Source organism: Trematomus bernacchii, unplaced genomic scaffold (genome assembly GCF_902827165.1).
Source record: "Trematomus bernacchii unplaced genomic scaffold, fTreBer1.1, whole genome shotgun sequence".
Lineage (NCBI taxonomy): Eukaryota > Metazoa > Chordata > Actinopteri > Perciformes > Nototheniidae > Trematomus > Trematomus bernacchii.
Window position 1 is genome coordinate 18,665,965 of NW_022987564.1, and position 23,490 is coordinate 18,689,454.

At 41.9% G+C, this 23,490-nt stretch overlaps 2 protein-coding genes across 2 annotated transcripts; both read right to left on the reverse strand.

Annotated features, from left to right (window-relative positions):
- Positions 1 to 5,209: 5,209 nt before the first annotated feature.
- LOC117477790 (tubulin alpha chain) lies at positions 5,210 to 5,629 on the reverse strand. The gene has a single exon (XM_034124536.1). The coding sequence runs from the start codon at positions 5,627 to 5,629 to the stop codon at positions 5,210 to 5,212; it is 420 nt and encodes a 139-aa protein (XP_033980427.1).
- Positions 5,382 to 7,112, reverse strand: LOC117477563 (putative tubulin-like protein alpha-4B). Its single transcript, XM_034124255.1, is given in 4 exon segments — positions 5,382 to 5,778; positions 5,780 to 6,190; positions 6,629 to 6,777; positions 6,878 to 7,112. Coding segments are annotated over 4 exon segments (861 nt in total). The 5' UTR covers positions 7,056 to 7,112; the 3' UTR covers positions 5,382 to 5,655.
- Positions 7,113 to 23,490: the final 16,378 nt, after the last annotated feature.

Here is a 23,490-nt window from a genome sequence, read left to right on the forward strand (position 1 = left end):
GAGCGCTCTGGGGGGTCCAACGGGGCCGTGGAGTCGCCTATACGGTCATTCGTTTTCATAGCCCCGCCTCTCCCCCGCAGGGTTGCTATCGTGCTCCAGTCGCTACTGACCATGCTACAGTTCTTTGTGCAACATCTACAGGAGCTCCTCCTTGAATTCAGATTATTTATCTTTATCTCGATATGGACATGAACGCGAGTGAAGTCTAATCTGACAGGACGGAGACACGCAGCTCCTGCCGCTGTGATGCAGCGGGAGCAAAACACACACTTCAAGTCAGATCATCACCCTTAGCTATTTTAATTACCTCTCAAACTAAACTAGTTATAAATATGTTCATTTTTACTGTCGGGTCACTCATTACAGGATCAGCTGCTGCATGAGACAGACACTGACGCTGTCAGAAGAGAGGAAAAAGAGACAGGCTCCGTGTATTTGATGATTATATATCAGCAGGGTTCGAGTTATAAACTGAGCTCTATGGGGGTCTTTGAAACTAACACACACTCAAACTCAATCACACACACACTCAAACTCAATCACACACACACACACACACACACACACACACTCAAACTCAATCACACACACACACACACACACACACACACACACACACACACACACACACACACACACACACACACACACACACACACACACACACACACACACACACACACACACACACACACACACACACACACCAATAATAAACATATGAACAGGGGTTACTATTTAAAAAAAAATTGCAAATGTATTTGGGAACCTATCCATGTGAACATATTTTGGGGGTGGACCTCAAATCCTCTAGGGGGGTCCGGGGGCATGCCCCCCCTGGTAAGATATTTTTTTAATTTTGGAGTTAAATGCATCAATCTGGTGCACACCCATCTGAAACAGATGCCACATCATGTAGACAGACAGTCACCCTGTGTGAGGCAAACCCACATTTGCGCAGCGTTGCGTTCACAATAGCCTACATTAAAAAAATGATAATCGCTAGGCCATCGGGAAACCTCCCGGCCCTCCCGATGGCCAGTCCGGGCCTGCCAGCAGCCCTCTACTTGCTACAAACTTAAATATGAAAACATAGCCGTGGGAACATGTTTCAAATGGGGGGTGCTGTGGGGATGACACCAGGGCCGGTTCTGACCCGTTTGCTGCCCTAGGCAAGATTTTTGCTGGTTCAATTATATCTTATTTTATCAGTTAACATTTATTTATTCATCCATATTTTTTAATCTCTCCAGTTTTAAAGGATATTGTTGGTTTACTGTCCTATAGTATACATGTGCCAAGAGCAAGAGAGAGAGAGAGAGAGAGAGAGAGAGAGAGAGAGAGAGAGAGAGAGAGAGAGATATATAGAGATATATATATAGAGATATCTATATATAGAGATATATATAGATATAGATAGATATAGATATAGATATAGATAGATATAGATATAGATAGATATAGATAGATATAGATATAGATAGATATAGATAGATATAGATAGATATCAGACAAAGTGATATGAGTGATAGTGAAACGTTTTAACTTTCATTTAGCAAAAAATAGCATGAAACTTGACATGCAAGTTCCAAAGTAACTTCCTGAAATGTAATTGTCTGCGGTGATTCTACGGAGTCCCCAAAGGCCCAAAAGTGTGCACACAAAACATATTTCCGGCTGCCCGGGCCTAAGGAAGTAGCTCTACTTATGAAATCTCTGTTAGTTTAAACTCCCACTTCACTACTTTACATTCAAAACAAATAGCTTATAAAATGTGGCACGGCATTATTGATAAAGCTACATATTAGTTACATCATACTTATCTTAACCAGCAACACCAATAAAATACTGCTTCACATAAATGCATCGCAAATAATCATCAGTTTGTATTCAATGCATATCGAGGCAACAGAACCACACATCAACATGTCATCCATGCATTTCTTCACTTGCTGTTCAAGCTCTCAAACAAACAAGCGGGCAGTACATCACATCGGCTCTTTTGCTGCTACTTTGACAACATGGTTGCAACCGGTTTTGTTTCCGTGCTGTTGATGCCAATTTTCATTTTTTTATATAGTGAGTTGATCATAAACTAAGAGTGAGGTACATTTTCGCCTCGCACATTTTCCATCCAAATGAAGCAACATTTCTCAATCATTTTCAGACTAATTTGACTACACATGTTAGTGTTGTTCGATCTTATTGTCTTATATTTGTGTACAGCACTTTGAATTGCTTTGTGTTGAAAGCTGCTCTATAAATAAACTTGATGACTCACAATCTACTAGGATTAATAAATGTCCAAAGTGTCTATTACGTTAGTAGGAAATCCAACCAGAGCAGCTGAGCATTGGAATAGAGCATGTTGTTTCATACGGCCCAATGAGACATGCTGAATCATGAAACATCTGATCGAACAAGAACAAGACACACCTAGTTTTCTAAACAATGAGGTAGATACTAGCTGTCATTTCTTTTAAGGAGGGGCAGCTTGGGCGTATTGTTGTACATAGCCGTGGGAACATGTTTCAAATGGGGGGTGCTGTGGGGATGACACCAGGGCCGGTTCTGACCCGTTTGCTGCCCTAGGCAAGATTTTTGCTGGTTCAATTATATCTTATTTTACCAGTTAACATTTATTTATTCATCCATAATTTTTAATCTCTCCAGTTTTAAAGGATATTGTTGGTTTACTGTCCTATAGTATACATTGGAATGATTTCAAACCTGTTTTTATTTATCCTAATAATTATAAAGGTGTGCCTTGGAAATATTTGTTTACATAAATTGACCAAACCGTTTGAGACACACTGAGATAACTTAGACTAAAGTGAACTATCTAAACACTCAGAGTCCTTTACCTCACTGAGCCTCTCAGGGCACATGGAAAATGTAACCGGGGTGAAAAGGGTGTTATCTTTACTTAATTATGAATGTGAACATCAATGCCGAAAATTCGTTTTTTTTGTATTATATTTGTATTATATTTCCATTTAATCTTGTGGACGTGCAGATTCCCTGTCCTCCATCAGGGGGTGCTGCAGCACCTCAGCACCCTCAGCACCCCTACTTACCACGGCCCTGTATGAAAAGGTTCAACGACGCACACACACTTCATCTCGGCTCGCGCTGCACACTCACAGGCATAGATTGTGCAATAAAGTATTGCGCACCTTGGAGGTGCAGCGCAGGCATATTGTTATTCAAGAGATGCGTTGTTCTTTTGGAAAACATGTTTTTCTTTTCAATAATACTCATTACATTGACACATGCATTATTTGTGATTAAAATAATGGTTGTTGTTGGTAATGTATTAGCGACCCCCACAGATGTATGATTTCACTGCGTCCGTGGGAGCTCAGACCCCTCCTTATGGGAGCTCAGCTCCCATTGGCTCCCACATAACTCGAACCCTGGGCTAGACCGTCTCATTTCGTAGGCCGCTCGGTCCAGCCTACCCGGTCTACGTGGGCTGGGTCCTCCGTGGACCGCGTAGGCTGCGTACTCCGAAGGGTGCAGCCCCTGAATTGAGACACGGCCCTCTACTGATGGGTCCTCCACGGCTCCTCCGCGGATGCATTTCCGGGAACGGTGGAGGCGCGCACGGCCGGACTTCTCAGCCAATGACAGCTCTGCATGCATCCCCTGGATATTATTTTAGTAACTGCTTTCATCGCGACGCGATGTTTACAGTGAGAACAGCTGTGAGGTCCGTGCAGAAAGCAGAGCAGTGTGTACAATATATATCATTCAGTATAACAGGCCTACATTACTCTCTGTATTTGTATGCTGTAGTTTAGTAGATATCTACAAACAAAGAGTCGATTTTTTTCTAAGACCATTTAGTAGTGATGGCAAAATGAAGCTTTGAATGAAGCATCGAACCACTTGGACAATTGTGTCGGAAATAGGTTCATTTCTCGAAGCTTCAGTTACAGCGACCTCTCCTGGCGAAGTGCAAGGCTGCAGCGGGTTTAACGTATCTTTGCCTTGAAAAATATTCGATGTACACACACAAGATTGAATATCATGTTCTATTTGCAATTAAAGATTGATAATTGTGCGTATTGGGTTATTGAGAAGAGACTAGAGTGCTGGAATTTTGTTTGGGCGGAGAGGGCCTTTTATCAGTTAATAAAGTATTAAAGTTGAAAAGGAATGATTAAAAGTTAATCTGTTCCGGGCTTTGAACCAGCTGCGCGGAGGACATCGTCGCTTCGGGCCGCCGGCTCTATCCACTGGGCTATCTATACCTTAAGTTAGTAACATGGTTTTCATATTAGTCTTAAGTGTCTTTTTGTTCACAAGTTCTCCACATTTCGAAGTGTTTCCCGAGCCAGAACGACCTATCTTTCTTCCTGGCTTGCTCTATAATGATCCAATTAAAATGCAATACCAACAACAACTCAACAGCAACAACGCAAACTACGACAACAACCCACACATTGCGCATTGTTTAGAGCGGTTATAAGTGTTGAAGCGCTCAAATTCGAAACTGTTTCAACCTGTCACCTGTCAGAATAGAGACGAGGCAGTGCATTGAATCGCGTGATTGGACCGCGAACCAGTCAAGTGATTCATTCAGGAAATGAAGCAGTTGGTGCTTCGGACGTCATATATCACGTGATTTGAAGCAAGCTTCGAATCACTGCTTCTATGGAATAGGAAGTCCAGGGTTGAAGCTCCGTTCGAAGCTTCAGTGTCAAACTGCCATCACTACCATTTAGTGCTTCACATAATAAAATACACAACGGCTGTAGCCTGATTATGCTTTAGGAGCTGTAGGTGCGTGTTGTACAGTGTGTAGGTGTGTGGGTGTGGTAAGTATGAGGTGTGATTAGTGCCAAAGACTATGAGGTGTGATTTGTGCCAAAGAGCACATGTAGCAAATAATTTAGTGATTAATCTAGCATTTAACTAGATTGCCATGCCTGGTCTGTTCAGAGAAAGATATATAGCCTACATGTTTAACACCACTGCCTCCAAGTGACTGAATTGAGCAATAGCATCTCTGTGTGAAAACATTTTTGATTGAACTGAGCAAGTGAACACATACAACCCATCTAGGCAGATAAGTCATGTTTAACAGTGTATTTATTGACGAGAGGAAAGCATAGGTTCAGGTTCAGTCAATGAACAACTTCATTTTCTTGACATTAATAAAACAGCATGGATCAGAGATCAATAAAGCGGAATGTTTGCCTTTCTAATACTCCTCTCCTTCCTCATCCTCCTCATCTCCCAGGCTATCAGCTCCAACCTCCTCGTAATCTTTCTCCAGAGCGGCCATGTCCTCCCTGGCCTCAGAGAACTCTCCCTCCTCCATACCCTCACCCACATACCAGTGCACAAAGGCACGCTTAGCGTACATCAGATCAAACTTGTGGTCAAGCCGAGCCCAGGCCTCTGCAATAGCAGTGGTGTTGCTCAGCATGCACACAGCCCTCTGGACCTTGGCCAGGTCTCCACCAGGAACTACAGTTGGCGGCTGGTAGTTGATGCCCACCTTGAAACCAGTGGGGCACCAGTCCACAAACTGGATGGAGCGCTTGGTTTTGATGGTGGCAATGGCAGCGTTCACATCTTTGGGAACGACATCACCACGATACAAAAGGCAGCAGGCCATGTATTTACCGTGGCGTGGGTCGCATTTCACCAACTGATTGGCTGGCTCGAAGCAGGAATTAGTGATTTCTGCCACCGAGAGCTGCTCATGGTAAGCTTTCTCTGCAGAGATGACAGGGGCATAGGTGGCCAGAGGGAAGTGGATACGGGGATAGGGCACCAAGTTGGTCTGGAACTCTGTCAGATCAACATTGAGGGCACCATCAAAACGAAGGGAGGCAGTGATGGACGACACAATTTGACTCATTAACCTGTTCAGGTTTGTGTAAGAGGGATGCTCGATATCAAGGTTTCTACAGCAGATATCATAAATAGCCTCATTATCAACCATGAAGGCACAGTCAGAGTGCTCCAGGGTGGTGTGGGTGGTCAGGATGGTGTTGTAGGGCTCCACCACAGCGGTGGACACCTGGGGAGCTGGGTAGACGGAGAACTCCAGTTTGGACTTCTTGCCGTAGTCGATGGACAGACGCTCCAACAGCAGAGAGGTGAAACCAGAGCCGGTGCCCCCTCCGAAGCTGTGGAAAACCAGGAAACCCTGAAGACCGGTGCACTGGTCGGACTGAAAGAAAAAGATAAAATCATGAAATAATAATAAATGTATTTATATAATACAAAGACAGCAGTGCCAAGGGTTCACAGCTAATGATAAAAAAGCGTATTAGTGCACAGCACAGCAATACTCCACCCTGAATTCTGCAGGGCGGAGGAAGCCGATGCAAGTGGGCCAGAATCGGGGAAATATGCTCACTTTGAAAGAGTGATACGAGATTGTTATGTCTTGTGTTTGTTTAAAACACTGTACAGCTCTACATTTTAAAACATATACTTCACATATTTATTATTAGTTATGACACTTGGCTTTTGCAATACTTATTTTTGCCATTCACCACAATATGATTGCATACTCCTTGTATGTGAAAACCTACTTAGCAATAAACTGATTCATTTCCATTTAATACTCTTCAGAAAAATTGACTTCTGTTCTAAATGTACTGACCAGCTTTCGGATTCTGTCCATCACTGTGTCAATGATCTCCTTGCCGATGGTGTAGTGTCCTCGGGCGTAGTTGTTGGCAGCATCCTCCTTGCCAGTGATCAGCTGCTCAGGGTGGAACAGCTGGCGGTAAGTCCCCGTGCGCACCTCATCTAAGGGTAATGAGCATTAGATTATTTAAGGTTTTGAATGACAGATGAAATGAAAAGGCATTTATGATACTTTTATCATTTATAATTAATGAGAATTTACCGATGACAGTGGGCTCCAGGTCAACAAACACTGCTCTGGACGTGCTTTCCAGCTCCAGTCTCCATGAAGAAGGTGTTGGAGGAATCGTCCCCTCCTCCTCCTGAGATGTTCTGGTCACCAGGCTTCCTGCCGTCCGGCTGGATCCCATGTTCCAGGCAGTAAAGCTCCCAGCAGGCATTGCCAATCTGCACACCAGCCTGACCAACGTGGATTGAGAGGCACTCGCGCTGTAAAAGGAAAAAAAGGTTGTCAAGAAACTATCATAAAAAATGAAGCCTAGTTGGCTGATTCTTGTGCAAAAACAGTGTAACATAAATACATTCTAGTGGCATATCATCACATGTGGGAGGACTGCTCTAGAGAAAAAGGCTATTTTAATAACCAAACATCATATCACGATTTAAGTCACCTGACGCACACATTTGTCATCTGAACAGAAAGACAGTTATAATTAAAAACAAAAAGAGGCTAAATACTGTTTATACGACCAATACCGAAAAGCACAATGACGCAGTTGTTGGCAGACAGGTGGCACGATTGGACGTGAATGTGGGCCAGTGTTAAGAGAGGAGACTACGCATTTACATTTTCTGTGTGTCACACGGATTGCGCCACTGCCACACCCCTTTAGGAGACTAGTGGCGTGGCAGGCCAGAACGTAAACACACATAATAATCATCTAATTCGACCTAAATAAAGTACAAATTGGAACCATGTCTCTCATCTCTCTAATGTGAAGACATTAGAGAAAATGCGTCGGTTTGCTATCCTGGCTCCAAAATGGTGGAATGAGCTCCCCATTGACATCAGGACAGCAGAAAGCTTACACATCTTCCGTTCCCATCCCTAATACCAGCTCCAGCATTTGTTTAGATTAGCTAAAACCCACGTCAGAAATGATCATGCTTGTCATATGTCTATCTCCATAAAATCATCATGTTAATCACATAGCTATCATGCCTAAAACAGTCCTGATGCTCTTCTAGGTAATCATACATCCTGTCATGTACACAGCTACAGTCGGGCCTTTGTCATCATGTGTACTCTCATATTGGAAGAGTATATTGAGTATTTTCCCAACAGAAATAAAAAACTGTGTGTGTGTGTGTCTAAAATGTGCAGGCTTTGCAAAAATAATCCTCATTCACAGAGGGCTCCCGAACACATTTCATGTGGTACCACATAGTGCACCCAGTGCACTCAATCTTAAAAGAAACATAAAAAACACATGTTAGAATATTGACAAACATTTTTCTTTAGGTTAACATCCCTCATCCAGAGTAAGCAGTAATCAAGTTGTTTACATTTAATTAAACAAGCAATGTATAGGTTGGGATCTTAGCTGTTATCCTTTCTGTTTAGAGTCTGTGTTCAGAGGTTTCTTCAACTGCTCCAGTGTCCTCCCATAGTGCAAAGACATGCAAGCTTGGTGAATTAAAGTCAACATTTTCAATATCTGTTACAGTGAGTGTTCACCCGGTGATGTTGAGGTAATCAATCCAGGGTGTATCCCAGCCTTCCAGCCAAATGTTGGTCAGGAAATTAATACAACTTCTTACCCTAGTGGTCTAGTTTCCTCTTGCGGACCTTATCTTGGCTTTTTTTTATGTTGGTTTTCACCTCGGTGAAAACTGCCTCCTGTGATTTGAGTCCCTCGAAGATATCCTCCCTTTCCACCAAGCTGCAGACTTTGTCTTCTGTTATCTGCCACAGAAATCCATTAGAATGTAGAGAAAACATAGATGTTTGAAATAAAAAAAAATTCAAAAGGAGAACATTAGCAGATCTTACTTCGTACTCCTTGGGCACCTCACCTCCCTCCCAAACATCAGATAATAGGGACTGAACTTTGTGGTCAACTGCGTCTTTGTTCGAAGAACAAGCATTGTCCCTTGAAGGAGTTGGTCCCACCGTTTTGGCTCACCCGCCACCAGTTTGTTCAGGGACCTAAATTCAGGTAAAGTACAAACACAAGAAAGTAGAACAGAAATTGGTTTCTAATATATGATGAAGCAGCTGATTTATTTACTCTTGTTGTTTTTTTAGGTATCAATTCTGATTAGTTAATATAGGAACAGTAATGTTTGTTATTCTATGAACAAATATACCTTTGTATTGTTGTATTGTTTTTCCACAAGCCCATTAGTCTGTGGATGGTAAGGCGTGCACATGCTTCTTTTAATGCCCAGCCTCTCACAAAGGCTATAGTTGACCTTGAAGTGAACCTAAGTTAGCACAGCACAGTTACATAATGGGGAGTCATAATGCTTCAAAGTGGTACCTTATTGCAAAATTCCCCGCCTTGATCTGTTAGCAGTCTTTTAGGTGCACCAAATTTGTAAAAGAAATCAATCATACAATTTGCTGACCTCATCTGCTGTTTTGCTTTTAAGTGGGTATGCCTCTGCCCATTTGGTGAAATAATCTACCATGACACAAATGTACTGATTGCCACCATCTGTTACTGTGAGTTTACCCACTAGGTCCATTCCAACAAGCTCCAGAGGCTCTGTTACCTGAGAGGGAAAAAAAACACATGAGCATTGCAGTACATCACTGTTGACATGTTTAAAAGCTGAAACTGTCTTCAAATGTTTCCTTGTACCTCTATAGGACTGTACTCAGTCTTCTCTTTGATAGTGGCCCTCTTTGATTGGCACTGGGGACACTGAAGAATCTGAACAAAAAAACACACTATAAACTTTTCTGTGTTGCACTTTTGTACCATAATGTGTAATTTACCTCATTATTTGTTAACTCACCCACTTACGGATGTCCTGCTCCATGCCAGGCCAATACCATCTTTTAATTATGGCCTCGTGAGTCTTTTCCCTTCCAAAGTGTCCACCACTCTGAGGAACTCCTCAAAGAGCTTGTTGGCTTCTTCTGCTGACACCACGACTTTTGCAAGGTGCTCAGCCCTATTTATTTTTCTCCTGCATATGTAGTGCAGATCCCCATCTGGTATTGAAATGTCATAATTTCAATACATGTATACAGTATTGAGAGTGTTATCATAGTAGATGATGTTCTGAAGACCACTTGTCTGACATTGTTACCTTTAATCCTGAAGGACTCAGCTCTTATTTTTGTTTGCTAGTCAAGCCATCAGGATCAAGCCATCGAACCACCATGGAAGCTATTTTGTTGGTTTCATTCCAAGCTATGCATCAAGCTTGGAATGAAACCCTTTTGGGTTGGAGGGGAGAAGGGGTACCCGGGCGGCCATCATAACTACTGTAGCCCATATTATATTGGCATACAAGAAATAAAAACGAATTGACAGCCACTTAAAAAAGCTGCTTTAATTAACGCTTGCTTTCGTTGCTCAAATATTATAACTTGGTAAAGTTTCCTCACCTTTTGTTTGTCGAAGTGCACCTCAATAAGGTGCACCGGGATACTATTTGGCAGCTGTGTGGCTCGCGTCTGACTTCTGTGGTTGCGCTCCCTGATAGTGATACTATGGACTGCATACAGAGTCCTGAAAAGGTGGGTCTCCAAAAAAGTCTCCAAGCTCTGTGTGTCACCAAAGGCAGAGAAAAATCATTTTATTTTCCTCACTCACCTGCTGCCTTTATATTGTGATGTGAACGCGCCTGCATGGGCACTGATTAACTGAACTGGGAACAGGTGTGTTAATCAGCGGGCGGAGACTCACAGCTGAGAGACAAAAGGCAGTGGAGACATGTGAATGGAGGTTGGAGGACGTATGTGACTCGGCACTCTTTTGGGTGGGAGGGTGTCGTTTGCAGCGGATTATGGCAAGCCATTTGAGTATTTATTCCATATCCTTGATATCAGACGGCAGCTGCACACTAGTTGGCTCTTTGATTTCACTTGTTAGATATATGGTCAAACCAGAGCCATATAATAGAAGAGTTACGACATCTCCGTTCACTCCAATGGACCAGTTTTTTTACAGCAATGGCGGATCGTGGAGCCCTCAATAGTTCCCCGGAAGTTAGCTTGCCGCTGACTTCCGGGGGATCTGCGGCTAGCAGCGCAGTAGAGTTGCAGCGTTCGTGATGGACTTTTAAAGGTAAGAAGACGTTTAAAGATTTATATTGCGGATATTATCAGCACATCTGAGTCAAATGAACATGTGTATTAAAGGATGTTAGTGGATTATCCCATAATCTACTGATTTAGGGAACGTTTACAGATAACAGATTAGGCTAGGATACCGGATAAAGTTAGCAACACACGTGAACCATGAACAGCTATTAATCCGTTCTCCTAATGTTATTTCATCCAACATCCAACGTTGTGGAATTAGAGAAAACGGGCTTCTAAACGTGATTTTTTTGTGGGGTGGAGGAATATAATATTAGTTAAATATAACATCTTGTTAGTGTATATTAGTAACCTACTGTATGGCAGGTGGAGGGGCAGGGATGTTACAGGTGGAGGAGCAGTGATGTTACAGGTGGAGGAGCAGGGATGTTGGCTGGGTGCTGGCAGGTGGAGGAGCAGGGATGTTACAGGTGGAGGAGCAGGGATGTTACAGGTGGAGGAGCAGGGATGTTACAGGTGGAGGAGCAGGGATGTTGGCTGGGTGCTGGCAGGTGGAGGGGCAGTGATGTTATAGGTGGAGGGGCAGTGATGTTACAGGTGGAGGGGCAGTGATGTTACAGGTGGAGGGGCAGTGATGTTGGTTGGGTGCTGGCAGGTGGAGGGGCAATGGTTAGTCCAAATATTTCCATTGCAACGACTAATGTGTTTGATAGGAGCTGTGGATTATTTTGGGGGTTGCTGGATGTTGAAGCTTGGCTGCTGTTGTTCCTCTTCACCTTTTTGGATTGGCTCTTGCTTCCAAGATGGCCATCTTTTAAGGGGTTTTTTTTCCTGTCATTTTGGATTTGTTGTGGCTCGATTCTCCACCTCAGCCGTATTCTAATGATTTTGTCTTGTACTCCACAGCATGACGGAAGCCTGCTGGAGAGTGCCTGAGCTTCTTTCTCCAAGACACCCACTGCGTTGGGGAGCTGCATGAGGGAGGAACCAGTCTTGGTCCTCTTTCTTCACCCTCACTTTCCCTTCTCTCAGTCTCCTCATCCCTTCTTCCCTCAATCTTTGAGACTAATGTAAGTAGAAGACATGGCACTGTTAATTTTCGAACATTCAAAATATTATACCACTTAAAAATAAGAAATATTACTTTTATTATTAAGAGTTCAGACTTATTATACCTGTGTCACCTTTCACACTATAGCTGTGATCATCAGCTATGGGCTCTGTATTTACAGGTCCCGGGTGCATCGTGGTGCAGGGGCCCTCCTCTTTTTGACCACAGGGCGATGCACAAAGATGGTGGGAATAGCATCTGCTCTCAGCCTAGTCTTGCCCTTTTTGGTCTTGACAAACTGGTCTGCATCAAAATGTGCCTGCAGAGTGACAGTCACACACACACACACACAACTCAGTTTTGTCTGCCCACATACATATCCCATAGTGGTTGAATGCACAGTATTGGGAAACACTTCATACTTACTGGACATGTATACACTCATTACATACTGTACGTAAAATACGACCAAGAATGTGAGACAACTTTATACAAATTCATATCACATCCATTACTGATGCCATTTGTCATACTTTGTTAAACTCACAAATAATAAAGTTCCATAACTTCAGTTGGAAACAAAGACCACACCTTATCTCCCCAAGGCAATTTCCCATCCAATAGGTGTGCTATATAGGTGTGTATAACCCTTTCTCCTGTCTGTTTCTCCCTCTTTCAGCACACGAACCAGAGGGGGATTCAATAGAGCCTGAATACCTGCACTGAGACCCTCACCCTGCACCCTGAGTCTCAACTCTCAAGAGTTTTTCAAGCCTTTCCCTGTTATTTGTATTAAACCAAACATTAAGCTTCCCAATGGTGTGGTCTTCGTTTTGTGAAAAAGTGCAAATGCAGTGTTTGAATATGATTACCTCACATATTTTGTTGCGGCTGTCTGTTTTGATTGTTAAATTGCTCCTGCTGACTTGAGTTAGCAATTTTTTCCTCCTCTCTGTGTCAGTGGGGAAGCCGTACATTCTTACTCCTTTTTCGGAACGATTGGAGCATCCCCAGGCAGCACAGCAAACCATGGTGGAGACTATATTCCAGGACAACACGGAGGAAAAGGCACAGACAAACTGCATGACATGCTATTCAATGTTTATCGAATTCCATGTATTTACAATGGATGTTCCTAAAACAACACTTTTAACGTCATAATCATGCTGCTGCTAGTCCTTTGATAGTCACCTGTTGGTCTCCTGTCCTTTCTGAAAGTCATAAAGAGTACATTAGTCATTTAGATTACTTATGTCCTCAAGTACCATGGGATTACTGAAACCACCATGAATTAAAAAAATGGTAGAAATTAATCTAATCTAAATTTTGAAGCATTCCTTGCCATCCCCTCCCTCTAAATATATCAATAAACATTAGGAAGTGATGCTCCTGACTACCATACCTGTTTAAGAAGATAATATTTGTTTTAAATAATTCAAAGCAATACACAACAGCAACAGGCTCTTTAACCAAGGCAACGTTAGCCTAACATGTAACAATAAACTACAGGGTTCTTACACCTTTTCCAAAGTCAAATTCAAGCACTTTTCAAGGTGCATTTTCAAGCTTTTCAAGCATCTTACAGCTGTTGTAAATTACATATTTATATACACATACTTATACTCAAATGATTATTTCCCTACCTCACATTAAATCAGATGTTCTTTATGCTATAAACAACATGTGTGTTTCATAATAGCATTTTACATGAGGATGAAAAATGTTAGAAAAGAAAACTAAGTTTAATATTTCAAAATGAGTGACCCATCTGTACGTAGACTGGGCATCCCATATAACCTGGCTGAGCCAATATAAAACAATCAGCCAAATAACCTTTCAATACATTATTGATTACTATTTTTGAGGTACTTTTAGGTTGGCAGTAAACACAAGTCAGAGGTAAATGGTGTACTTTGACTCCACTACATGTATTTAATACCTTTAGTTACTTTACAGATGTGGATGAATGATGTGAAATATAATCAAGTGTTAAATCAGACTTTAGTTCCACCTGGAGTCAATTCACAAGCTACCCTGCAGTATACAAAGTCATTCAAACTAGCTGCACCTTTACCAGCTTTGAGAACACTTTCATGATCAATCATTATAAAACATATCATATATAATTATTAGGGATGCTCCGATCGCCGGAATCAGTATCGGCCGATACCGATCGCCGATCCGATCGAGTAGGCGGGGCCTATGGGGATCTTCCATTTAAAGTGATGTTTAAAACTCAGTTAATGGGGCTCATTCACTGGCGCTTCCACAAACAACAACCAACATAATTATTACATTCAAATGAAGTACATTATTCAAGTTTACATTAAAGGGCCCATGTCATGGCCATTTCCACTGATCATAATTCCATTGTTGAGGTATACTAGAATAGATTTATATTGTGCAATTTTCCAAACTCACATTGGTTTCTCATACAGCATCTCTGTAAACTACGTGTATTCACTGAATTTCACTCTCTGCCTTTAACGGCTCGTTGTAGCTCCAATAGCTCCAGCCCCCACCCTCCCTGTGGGCACAGTGTGCTCTGATTGGTCGGGACGTTGTGAATCGCGCTGAGCTCCGTGGAGGTGTTGTTTCCTTGTTTAGGATACATAGAGAAACACAGCCAAACTCATCCTGAGCACACACAAACTCACAGCCGGATTAAAAACAATAAGTGTGGCTTGATATTGAGTAAGAAAAAGGTTGATAAACGCTGTGAGAATGGGTCTGCAGAGAGAATTTCGCCACGATCCCAACTGTCTGTTATCAGCCTGCAGTCAGGGAGGATAAATCAGCAGAGCTGCTGCCTGCACATAGAGTGTGTATGTGTGAGGAAGTCCGTGGATTGGTCAATTTGAACCAATCAGCGGGGGCTTAACGTAATGGCTCCGCGGACGTAACGTAACGGCTCCACGGATTGGTCCATTTCGTTCCGGGTACGGCTTGACATCATGCCGTACCCGGAACGAAATGGAAGAATCAAATGGACAATGACGTATCTCCAACGAGGCGTTTTGGGGAGGTATTTTCTGTGTTAGTTTTACTCGCTACAGGGTGTACTTTGAGGGTTTTGACTCTGCACACCGTTTACATGCATAAAAACCTTCATAACACACAAGGGGACGGGTAATAACCGGAAAAGCATGACATGGGCCCTTTAACTTGGGATAATAACACGGGAGAAATGAGCGGAAGCGCTCTCTTTTCCTCTTTCCCCCTCTCCCTCTCTCTCTCTCCTGACAGCCCGTCAGTATCTCCTGCAGCTCACTGATCCAGTAATGAGCGACCCGACAGTGAAGAATAAATATATTTATAACTAGTTTAGCTTGTTCCAGAGGTAGATAAAATAGCTAAGTGTGTTAGGTCTAACTCTTAATGTGTGTTCTGCTCCGCTCACCGGTCCGTCACAGCGGGTGGAGCTGCAGGATTTCTGCTTCACACACACGTTGCATACCGCTATTTTATTGTCATTTTCGGACACTTAAAATACTGCCACACTAGTGAAGCCATTTTGGCGAGCTTGTTTTGCCGCGCACAGAGAAAAGTGTCATGTATTTTACATGCAACGTTAGCCTAATCTAAAATGCTCTACTATGGCGTACCTTTCGTGTGGTGTGTGGCTCGTCAGCGCAGACTCTCGCATCGTTATGTTTGCACACTTTGCAGGAGGCTACTCTTGGGTTTGACCCTCGTCTTAGCCATGGCTTGTATTTGTCTTCTGCTAGCCAACGCTCGTTGAAACGGCAACCTCCTGGCATACTGTCATCTATCACTCTCATCAGAATGCCCAGGTCACACACGTAACAAAAACACTTGCCGGTCACGCGCATGGCGCGGGAAGGCCGGAGCGGAGCTGTTTTATGTAAAAGCGAAGCATTAAGCGCGCTCAAGACTTCTTTATTTTCTTTTAATATAAAAAGCAATTTCAAGCACTTTATCCCAAATTCAAGCACCATTCCCAAAATTCAAGCACTTTTCAAACCTTGAAAACACCTCGTACAATTTCAAGCATTTTCAAGGATTTCCAGCACCCGTACGAACCCTGAAACTAGCTGTTCACACTATTCCTAATATTATCCATAAATATTAGCAGATTCTATTTTATTTAAAAAAAATATTGATGTAAATACATACACATATCGGTATGTTGTATAAATATTGCAAATCAAAACCTTTATTCACTACTTATTACCAAAAATCGTAGTTCTATCTCCGGTAATCATGCATTCAAATGTCCCGCCACGAACTTCCGGGGAACTATTGAGTCTCCCTGAACCACGTGACGATCAAGCATTTTGGACTTCCGCTGTCGTAACTCTTCTATCTATATGGCGCTGGGTCAAACTAGTTTGGCACTCTGCTTTACTAGTTCAATAAAACATTATACTAGTCACTCTTTTTCAGCAACTAATGGCACTTTTGTCCGACTAGTTACCACATAGGCTAAGCCTTACTAGTGACGCCAGGAGCAGCACTAGTAGCACCAAAGTCCCAACTTGTAAGCTTTTTGATGAACTAGTACTAGTGACACTAAAAGTCTTACAAGTTAACTAGCTGCAAAAGCTCTGACATGTTAACTAGTTACAAAAAAGAAGCAGTTAACTAGTGGCATACATTTTTCTGCACTAGTTAACTAGTAGCACCCAGAATCACTCACTAGTTAACTAGTAACTAGGCAAAAGGTTCACTAGTTAACGCCTCTTTTGACCTTACTAGTTAACTAGTGGGGCTCAAAATGTCTACACGTTAACTAGTGAACGCTTGGCCCTTTACTAGTTAACTAGTGAGATACATTGAAATTCAACTAGTGAGGCGTAAATTGTGCACTAGTAGTACTAGTGGGTCCCAAATGTGCACTAGTCACACTAGTTGCACAGAATGCTAATGAGGAGGAGGGGAAAGAAAGCATCGAGGTCTCCTATTGTCCCTAAGCTATAGAGCGCCACCCAGCCCAAATAGTTTAAATACACTGTGTTTTAAAATACAGTCATATGACCATATTTACAAAAATATAAAACAAAAGTATTTTTGTAATTATGATCATATGACTGTATATCAAATTAGGTAAGAACATTGAAGACTTTGTTAAAATTAGAAAGTTGCCTTAGGACTGCAGACATGAATATAGATCCTCTTTAAAACATTTTATTAAGCTGCAATTTGAAAGGTGCTTGGATTAGAATAGCACTGTGATAACAGAGGGACATTAGTGATGGATAGCAATATGGAATAACCCTCTTCGGATCACAGCTTTCCTGAGAGGCTGAGAGATCGCCGTGACTTCCGTAAATATTAGTCCGAGGCAAAATATGGAGAGGTTGTTTATCATACGCAGGGCCGTCCCTCCCTACAGGAAGATCACGCAGACTGCGTGGGGCCTCACCTGGCGGAGGGGGCCATCTTGCGAATGCGGATCTATCGTTACCCTGATTTTAAGGTCTGTCCAGTGTTTCTGCTTTATTCATTTCATGAGCACCGCTTATAAACGTTCACCTCTTCTGGTCTTACAAGCTGACTAGTGAGGCTCAAAATGTGCACTAGTTAACTAGTGAGGTCCAAAGTGTCCACTAGATACACTAGTACAATTGTTTTTACCTTACTAGTTAACTAGTTACCCACACTTTATCTCACTAGTTAACTGGTGAAGCCTTAGAGGTGTCACTAGTAAACTAGTGATACAGATGTTTTTCTTACTAGTTAACTAGTGGAGAGCATTTTAAAGTTTTAAAGCTAAACTTTGACCGTACATGTTACACATTTTTCTTACATGTAAGGCCTTTCCTTCAACTAGTTTGGCTTTTTTTGCACTAGTGAGCAACTGTATGCAACTAGTTAGATATTGATTTAACATGTATGGCTTTTTCTTAAACTAGTGGATATTTTGAGCCCACTAGTTGTGGTTTTCTTCTCTCTAGTTCAACACAATGACTAACTAGTTGACATGTACGTGCAACTAGTTTACTAGTGATGTGTCAAAAAAATGCACTAGTCAACATGTATGACTTTGAAACAATTCACTCGTAAACTAGTTGCACGTACATGTCAATTAGTAAGTCATTTTGTTGAACTAGAGCAGGGGTAGCCAACACGGTGCCCGCAGGCACTTAGTCGCCCGCAGGGGCAACGTGAGTCGCCCGCAGGGGCAACGTGAGTCGCCCGCAGGGGCAACGTGAGTCGCCCGCGGGGCATGTTCTAAAAATAGTTCGCCAAGCAAATCCAAAATGTATAAAATACACAAAACAAAAAAGGAAATGTAATTAAAATTATCTACCCTATGCATAAACGAAACCTAAATCATAGCGAACTCTATCTACTTACTACAACTCTATATCTATCTAACACCCCTCCTCCCCCCACCCCCACAATGAATATCGACCAATCACGTTCTTGCTTGATTTGCGGGACCAGCGTTGCAGTCGGGAAGAAAAGCAATGTGGCACCTCCCCGCTGATTTTCCTTCTGGCAGAATCTACACATCACATCAGCCCCATTGAACAGCCTATCATGCAGCCTATACAACACATGAGGGGCAGAGTTTTACTCTGTGTGTTGCAACTTGCATATATATTTATTGCACTTGACGCACACACGCATGGCGTAATTACCACCTGGGACAGGGGGGAAATGTCCCCCGCTCTTTTCGAAATCCCGTTTGTGTCCCCCCACTTTACAAATATGTTTATTTTTTTTTTTTAACGCAAGCCGCCGATCGCCACGGAGGAGCACACAGCCTCTGTGAGCGAGCGAGACAGAGAGAGAGCGAGAGAGCTAGGGAGGGAGGGAGGGAGGGAGAGGGGGAGAGAGAGAGAGCATACCTTTATCTATTTAATATAGATAAAGTAAGAAATCATTCCAATGTGTATAGGACAGTAAAAAAAACAAAAAACAGTTTGAAAGGGGAGTGATTAGTAAAATAAGCATACATAAAAAGAAAAAATGCTAACTAGGTAACATAAAATAAGAATAAACAAGTTTAAATGATTTGTTATTGGTTGTGATCATATTCTAAAGATGTTTGGATTATTGAAAAGTATACAGCTCCCTTTCATCTGAGTGTTGAGAGCTGTATCCATCAATTCATTTTGTGCTCAAAGTGCACCAGATTGATGCATTTAACTTCAACATTTAAAAATAATCTTCCCGGGGGTGCATGCCCCCCGACCCCCCTAGAGGAGGTGAGGACCCCCCTAGAGGAGGTGAGGACCCCCCTAGAGGAGGTGAGGCCCGTCCACCCCCAAATAAAGCAGGTTAAAATAATTAAATTGCATACATGTTCTTTTAGTAAACACTGAAAATGGGTCCCACAGACCCAAACAGCACACAAAGGTTAAAGGTCAGCATATCATAATGTTAAAATGTGCTAAATATATACACTGCAAAAAACAAAAAAAAGAGGAGTAAAAGTAGCCCCCGACTTGTTTTATTTTTAAAAAGTAGCCCTCACCCTAAAAAAGGTTGGTGACCCCTGAACTAGAGAGAAGAAAACCACAACTAGTGGGCTCAAAATATCCACTAGTTTAAGAAAAAGCCATACATGTTAAATCAATATCTAACTAGTTGCATACAGTTGCTCACTAGTGCAAACAAATCCAAACTAGTTGAAGGAAAGGCCTTACATGTAAGAAAAATGTGTAACATTTACAGTCAATGTCCAACATGTTTATAACAGAACCTGACTAGTGAGAAAAAATGCCCTCCACTAGTTAACTAGTAAGAAAAACACCTGTGTCACTAGTTTACTAGTGACTCCTCTAAGGCTTCACTAGTTAACTAGTGAAAAGTTAGAGCCATCTTGAAAATTACAGTTGAAATCGTGAATTAATAAATGATGGTGCTCCATATATGACATATTTTTGTAGACAAAGAATACCTGCCTATGCTGAAATATCAAAGTCTCTGCAGAGCACGACACATGGCCAAAAGACTGAGACCAAATGACCTTTGACCCTGACCGACAGTGTTACTTGAGAAAAGCACTGTCAATGACTGACTCTGGGGTGTACCTGACCAAACTTGACAACCAGACAGTGCGAGTGTGAACGTACAGATGGAGCGTTTTATTTTGGACAGTTTGAAACGCGAGGGTCGTGATTGGTCCGTGATTGGTCCGTGATCGGCCCGTGATCGGCCCGTGATGAAGAGCCAGCCCCCAGTCTGACTTGATACCGCCCCCGTGATAAATAAATGTAATTATTGTGAAGCCAGCTGCAATGGATCATTGATCCACCGTGCAGTGGGGTTCCACACTGGAGCTCATGTGAAATCAACTTCGATACAGTAAACTGGATGTTGTGGTGCCGAGAGACGGGAGTCGGAGGCGGGGTATCAAAAGTAAAAGCTAAACTTTTATTTAGCATCTGAACACACATATAAACAACTTCATGCCCGGGAAGCGAAGACCGGCGGAAACAGCTGGTCTGGTTCACTAAAATGTCCGTGCGGAACAATACCCCAACCCATAGATCCGTGGGTGAATAATGTCAATCACCACAATATGTCTGGTACTAATGTATAGCGGATCTTTGTTAAGATCCATATGTCACGGATAGGATCATAGTCTGTGCTAAATAAGACATGTAATCATTTACAAAACATCACCATGTTGTTATTTAACAAAATAATGTTGTCGAACGAGAGGAAAGCAGCCGGCTCTCGATTTTTAATCCTAATTTAATCATCATCTTCACCACGATCATTTATGTTTATGTTCGCCGAATTGACATGAAATCACTGACAAATATGAATATACTGTATTCAACTTCATTAAAATGTTATTAACGTGCCTAAACTCAGTAATTCACTAAACATATTTATATTTTAATGGAGCCTTGTCAGGCAAATCAAGATCCGCGTAGCGGAGGGATCTTGATCCCTGGGTGTTATTTTTCCCCATAATGACCAAGTCGCTGCAAATTATCCCGCTTATTACATGGCCACATTCTCAACAAAGTAACGACATGACTCCCAATATTAATTGAAATGCTTTTATGGATTTAGAAAATGTTTTTATTGATTTAAAAAATAGTTGTATGTATTGATTTAAATTGACATGCATCCGCCAAGAAAAATAGTCCGTTGTTACCGTTTTTTAAACAGTCAGAATGAAACGGCAGCTCTCAGCTGTGTGTTCACACACCTAATGGCCCATCACCCACAGCTCTCTCCCCCCCCCTGATCTTTCTTTTCCAACAGTTAAGTTAACTGTAGGTTACTCTGAGTGACAAGCTTACAGTTAGTGAAGTAACACTAACTGGCTGTTTCATTCTAACATAACGCTCCAAATATGACTGTTTCCACTCGGACTTCAATACAGCAACATCATTGTTTGGTTTCCATGGTAGCGTGTCTCTTTAGTAGCGTGCACTCCTTTCCTGTAAATTACTAAATTAGTTTTTAACTGAAATGATCAAATAAAGTCAAAATGTCACAGTGTTTACAAACATTGACCATACCGTTCACCAGCCCCCACTGTTGAGTAGGCTATACTCTTTGTTGAAAACTAATGGCGCGTTTCCACTACAGCGCGCAGCCCGGTTTAAGAGGGCTGTGACGTCAGCGGCCCGTCTTTGGTTGCGTTTCCACTTGGCCTAGTACCGGCCGGCGGGTCCTAATTCACAGTTTTTCTGGCCTCATAAAATCGTGGGTCCAGGGCCAGAGACAACGAGGCTGAGTCGGGCTGAGTATGCTAAACTAGAGAGAGCGTCGCTGGCAAGGGGGCTACAACTACAACAAGATGGACATATTTGACCGTGATTTAATTGTAATACACGTTTCAAAATGATGCCGAAGTAACAACATACTGATACCGGTTAGTAAAAACCATGAATTAATGCTTTGTCAAGTCTGCAGACAGACGGCAGGGGAAAAACCTTTTAAAATGCTTGTTTTCTAAATGGAGATTGGCTAAGCTAACGCAGTATATGCTCCGACCGTCCACACTCACAACAACGGCCTATACAGACATAAATAAAGCAGCGACTGTATTCACCATGACACAGACAGTCTGTGGTTTGTACTTGTTTAACTTTTGTCTAGTTTCTGAACATATATGAGGAGCTGTGAGCTCTGAGTGCTAACAGCTAACGGCTGTGTTGTTTTTCTGGGGTCCTCTGAAGATCACGTCACGGCTCCGCCTACACTGCGTTACTATAGATACTGCCCCAGTTCCTAAACTGTAATGGAAATGCGCCATAAAGTGAGCCAGTCCTAACGAGGCCCAGCCATACCGAGCGGGGCCGAGCGAGGCCGTGTAGTGGAAACGCGCCATAATTGGCCATCGGAATGTGTGTGTCCCAACCCCCCCTGTGATATCTCTTCTCCAGCAGTCTGTAGGTTTGTGTTCGCATATTTATGCTGTCGCAGTTCCTGTTGTTCCAATCGCGCATTGCCGGTATGAAAGGGTCTGTGCCGGAAATATCAAGATAACACGGCAGGGTCCGTTACAGTTTGTTTTCATCTGATTTCAAATAAACAAAGTCTTGGCTTTCAGAATATTAAACTTGTTTCGGCAAATTTAGATGATAAATACAACTATGAAGCTTGTAACGGCATAATTACTTAAGCGGAGAACGGAGTAATTTAACGTTACAGCAGGCATAACAACAGCCAGTGTTTATTTTATTATTATATATAGTCGTTATTCATTTGTTTTAAAGCTCAATAAGGAAGATTTAAACTTTCACACACAGCTTTTTCCAGCGGTATCCATAAATCTCTTAATTTTGACCTCAAAGTGCACCAGATTGATGCATTTAACTTGAATATAAAGAAAAACATCTTCTGTTGTAACAACAATAACATTATCAATAGTAACATAGCTGATTCACCATCCCCCACCCCCCTACTGTATGTTGATTTTGTTTGCCTACATGTAAATGGGCGGCATTTAGTACCCCCCTCCAGTGTTAATTTTGGCAGCTGTTTTTGATTTAGTCTTAGTCTTAGTCTTTAGACGAAAATGGTAATTAGTTTTAGTCACATTTTAGTCATTTCTATCCTTCATAGTTTTAGTCTAGTTTTAGTCGACGAAAACTCAAAACGTGTTAGTCTAGTTTTAGTCGACGAAAACTCAAAACGTTTTAGTCTACTTTTAGTCGATGAAAAATTACATTTTAGTCAACTTTTAGTCAAAATGTTTTCTCTCTTTAAACCAATTCAGTTAGGCAAATACAGGTATCTGAAATTGTAATCAAGGTGACAGCATCAAGTGTTGAAATTCGTAAAGCAACATTTCACTCTCTTAACACTTTACTAGTGTAATATCTAGGGATGGGTATCATTAAGGTTTTCTACGGTACTACTAGTCTTATCAATACTGCTTATCGATCCGGTACTTTAACGGTATTCTTGTATTTACTTTTTGTTATTTTTTAAAGGAAAAAACTAACAAATTGTTAACCGAATTAATTGCTTTATTTAAAATGTGAAATAAATTAAATATATATATATTGTACTGTACTTGAGTAAAATGTTGAGGTACTTGTACTTTACTGGAGTATTTAAATGTTTTGCTACTGTGTACTTCTACTCCACTACAGTTCAT

Bases quoted from the DNA above. Each gene is read 5' to 3' on its own strand.
- LOC117477790 (XM_034124536.1), bottom strand. From the start codon at position 5,629: ATGGCCTGCTGCCTTTTGTATCGTGGTGATGTCGTTCCCAAAGATGTG.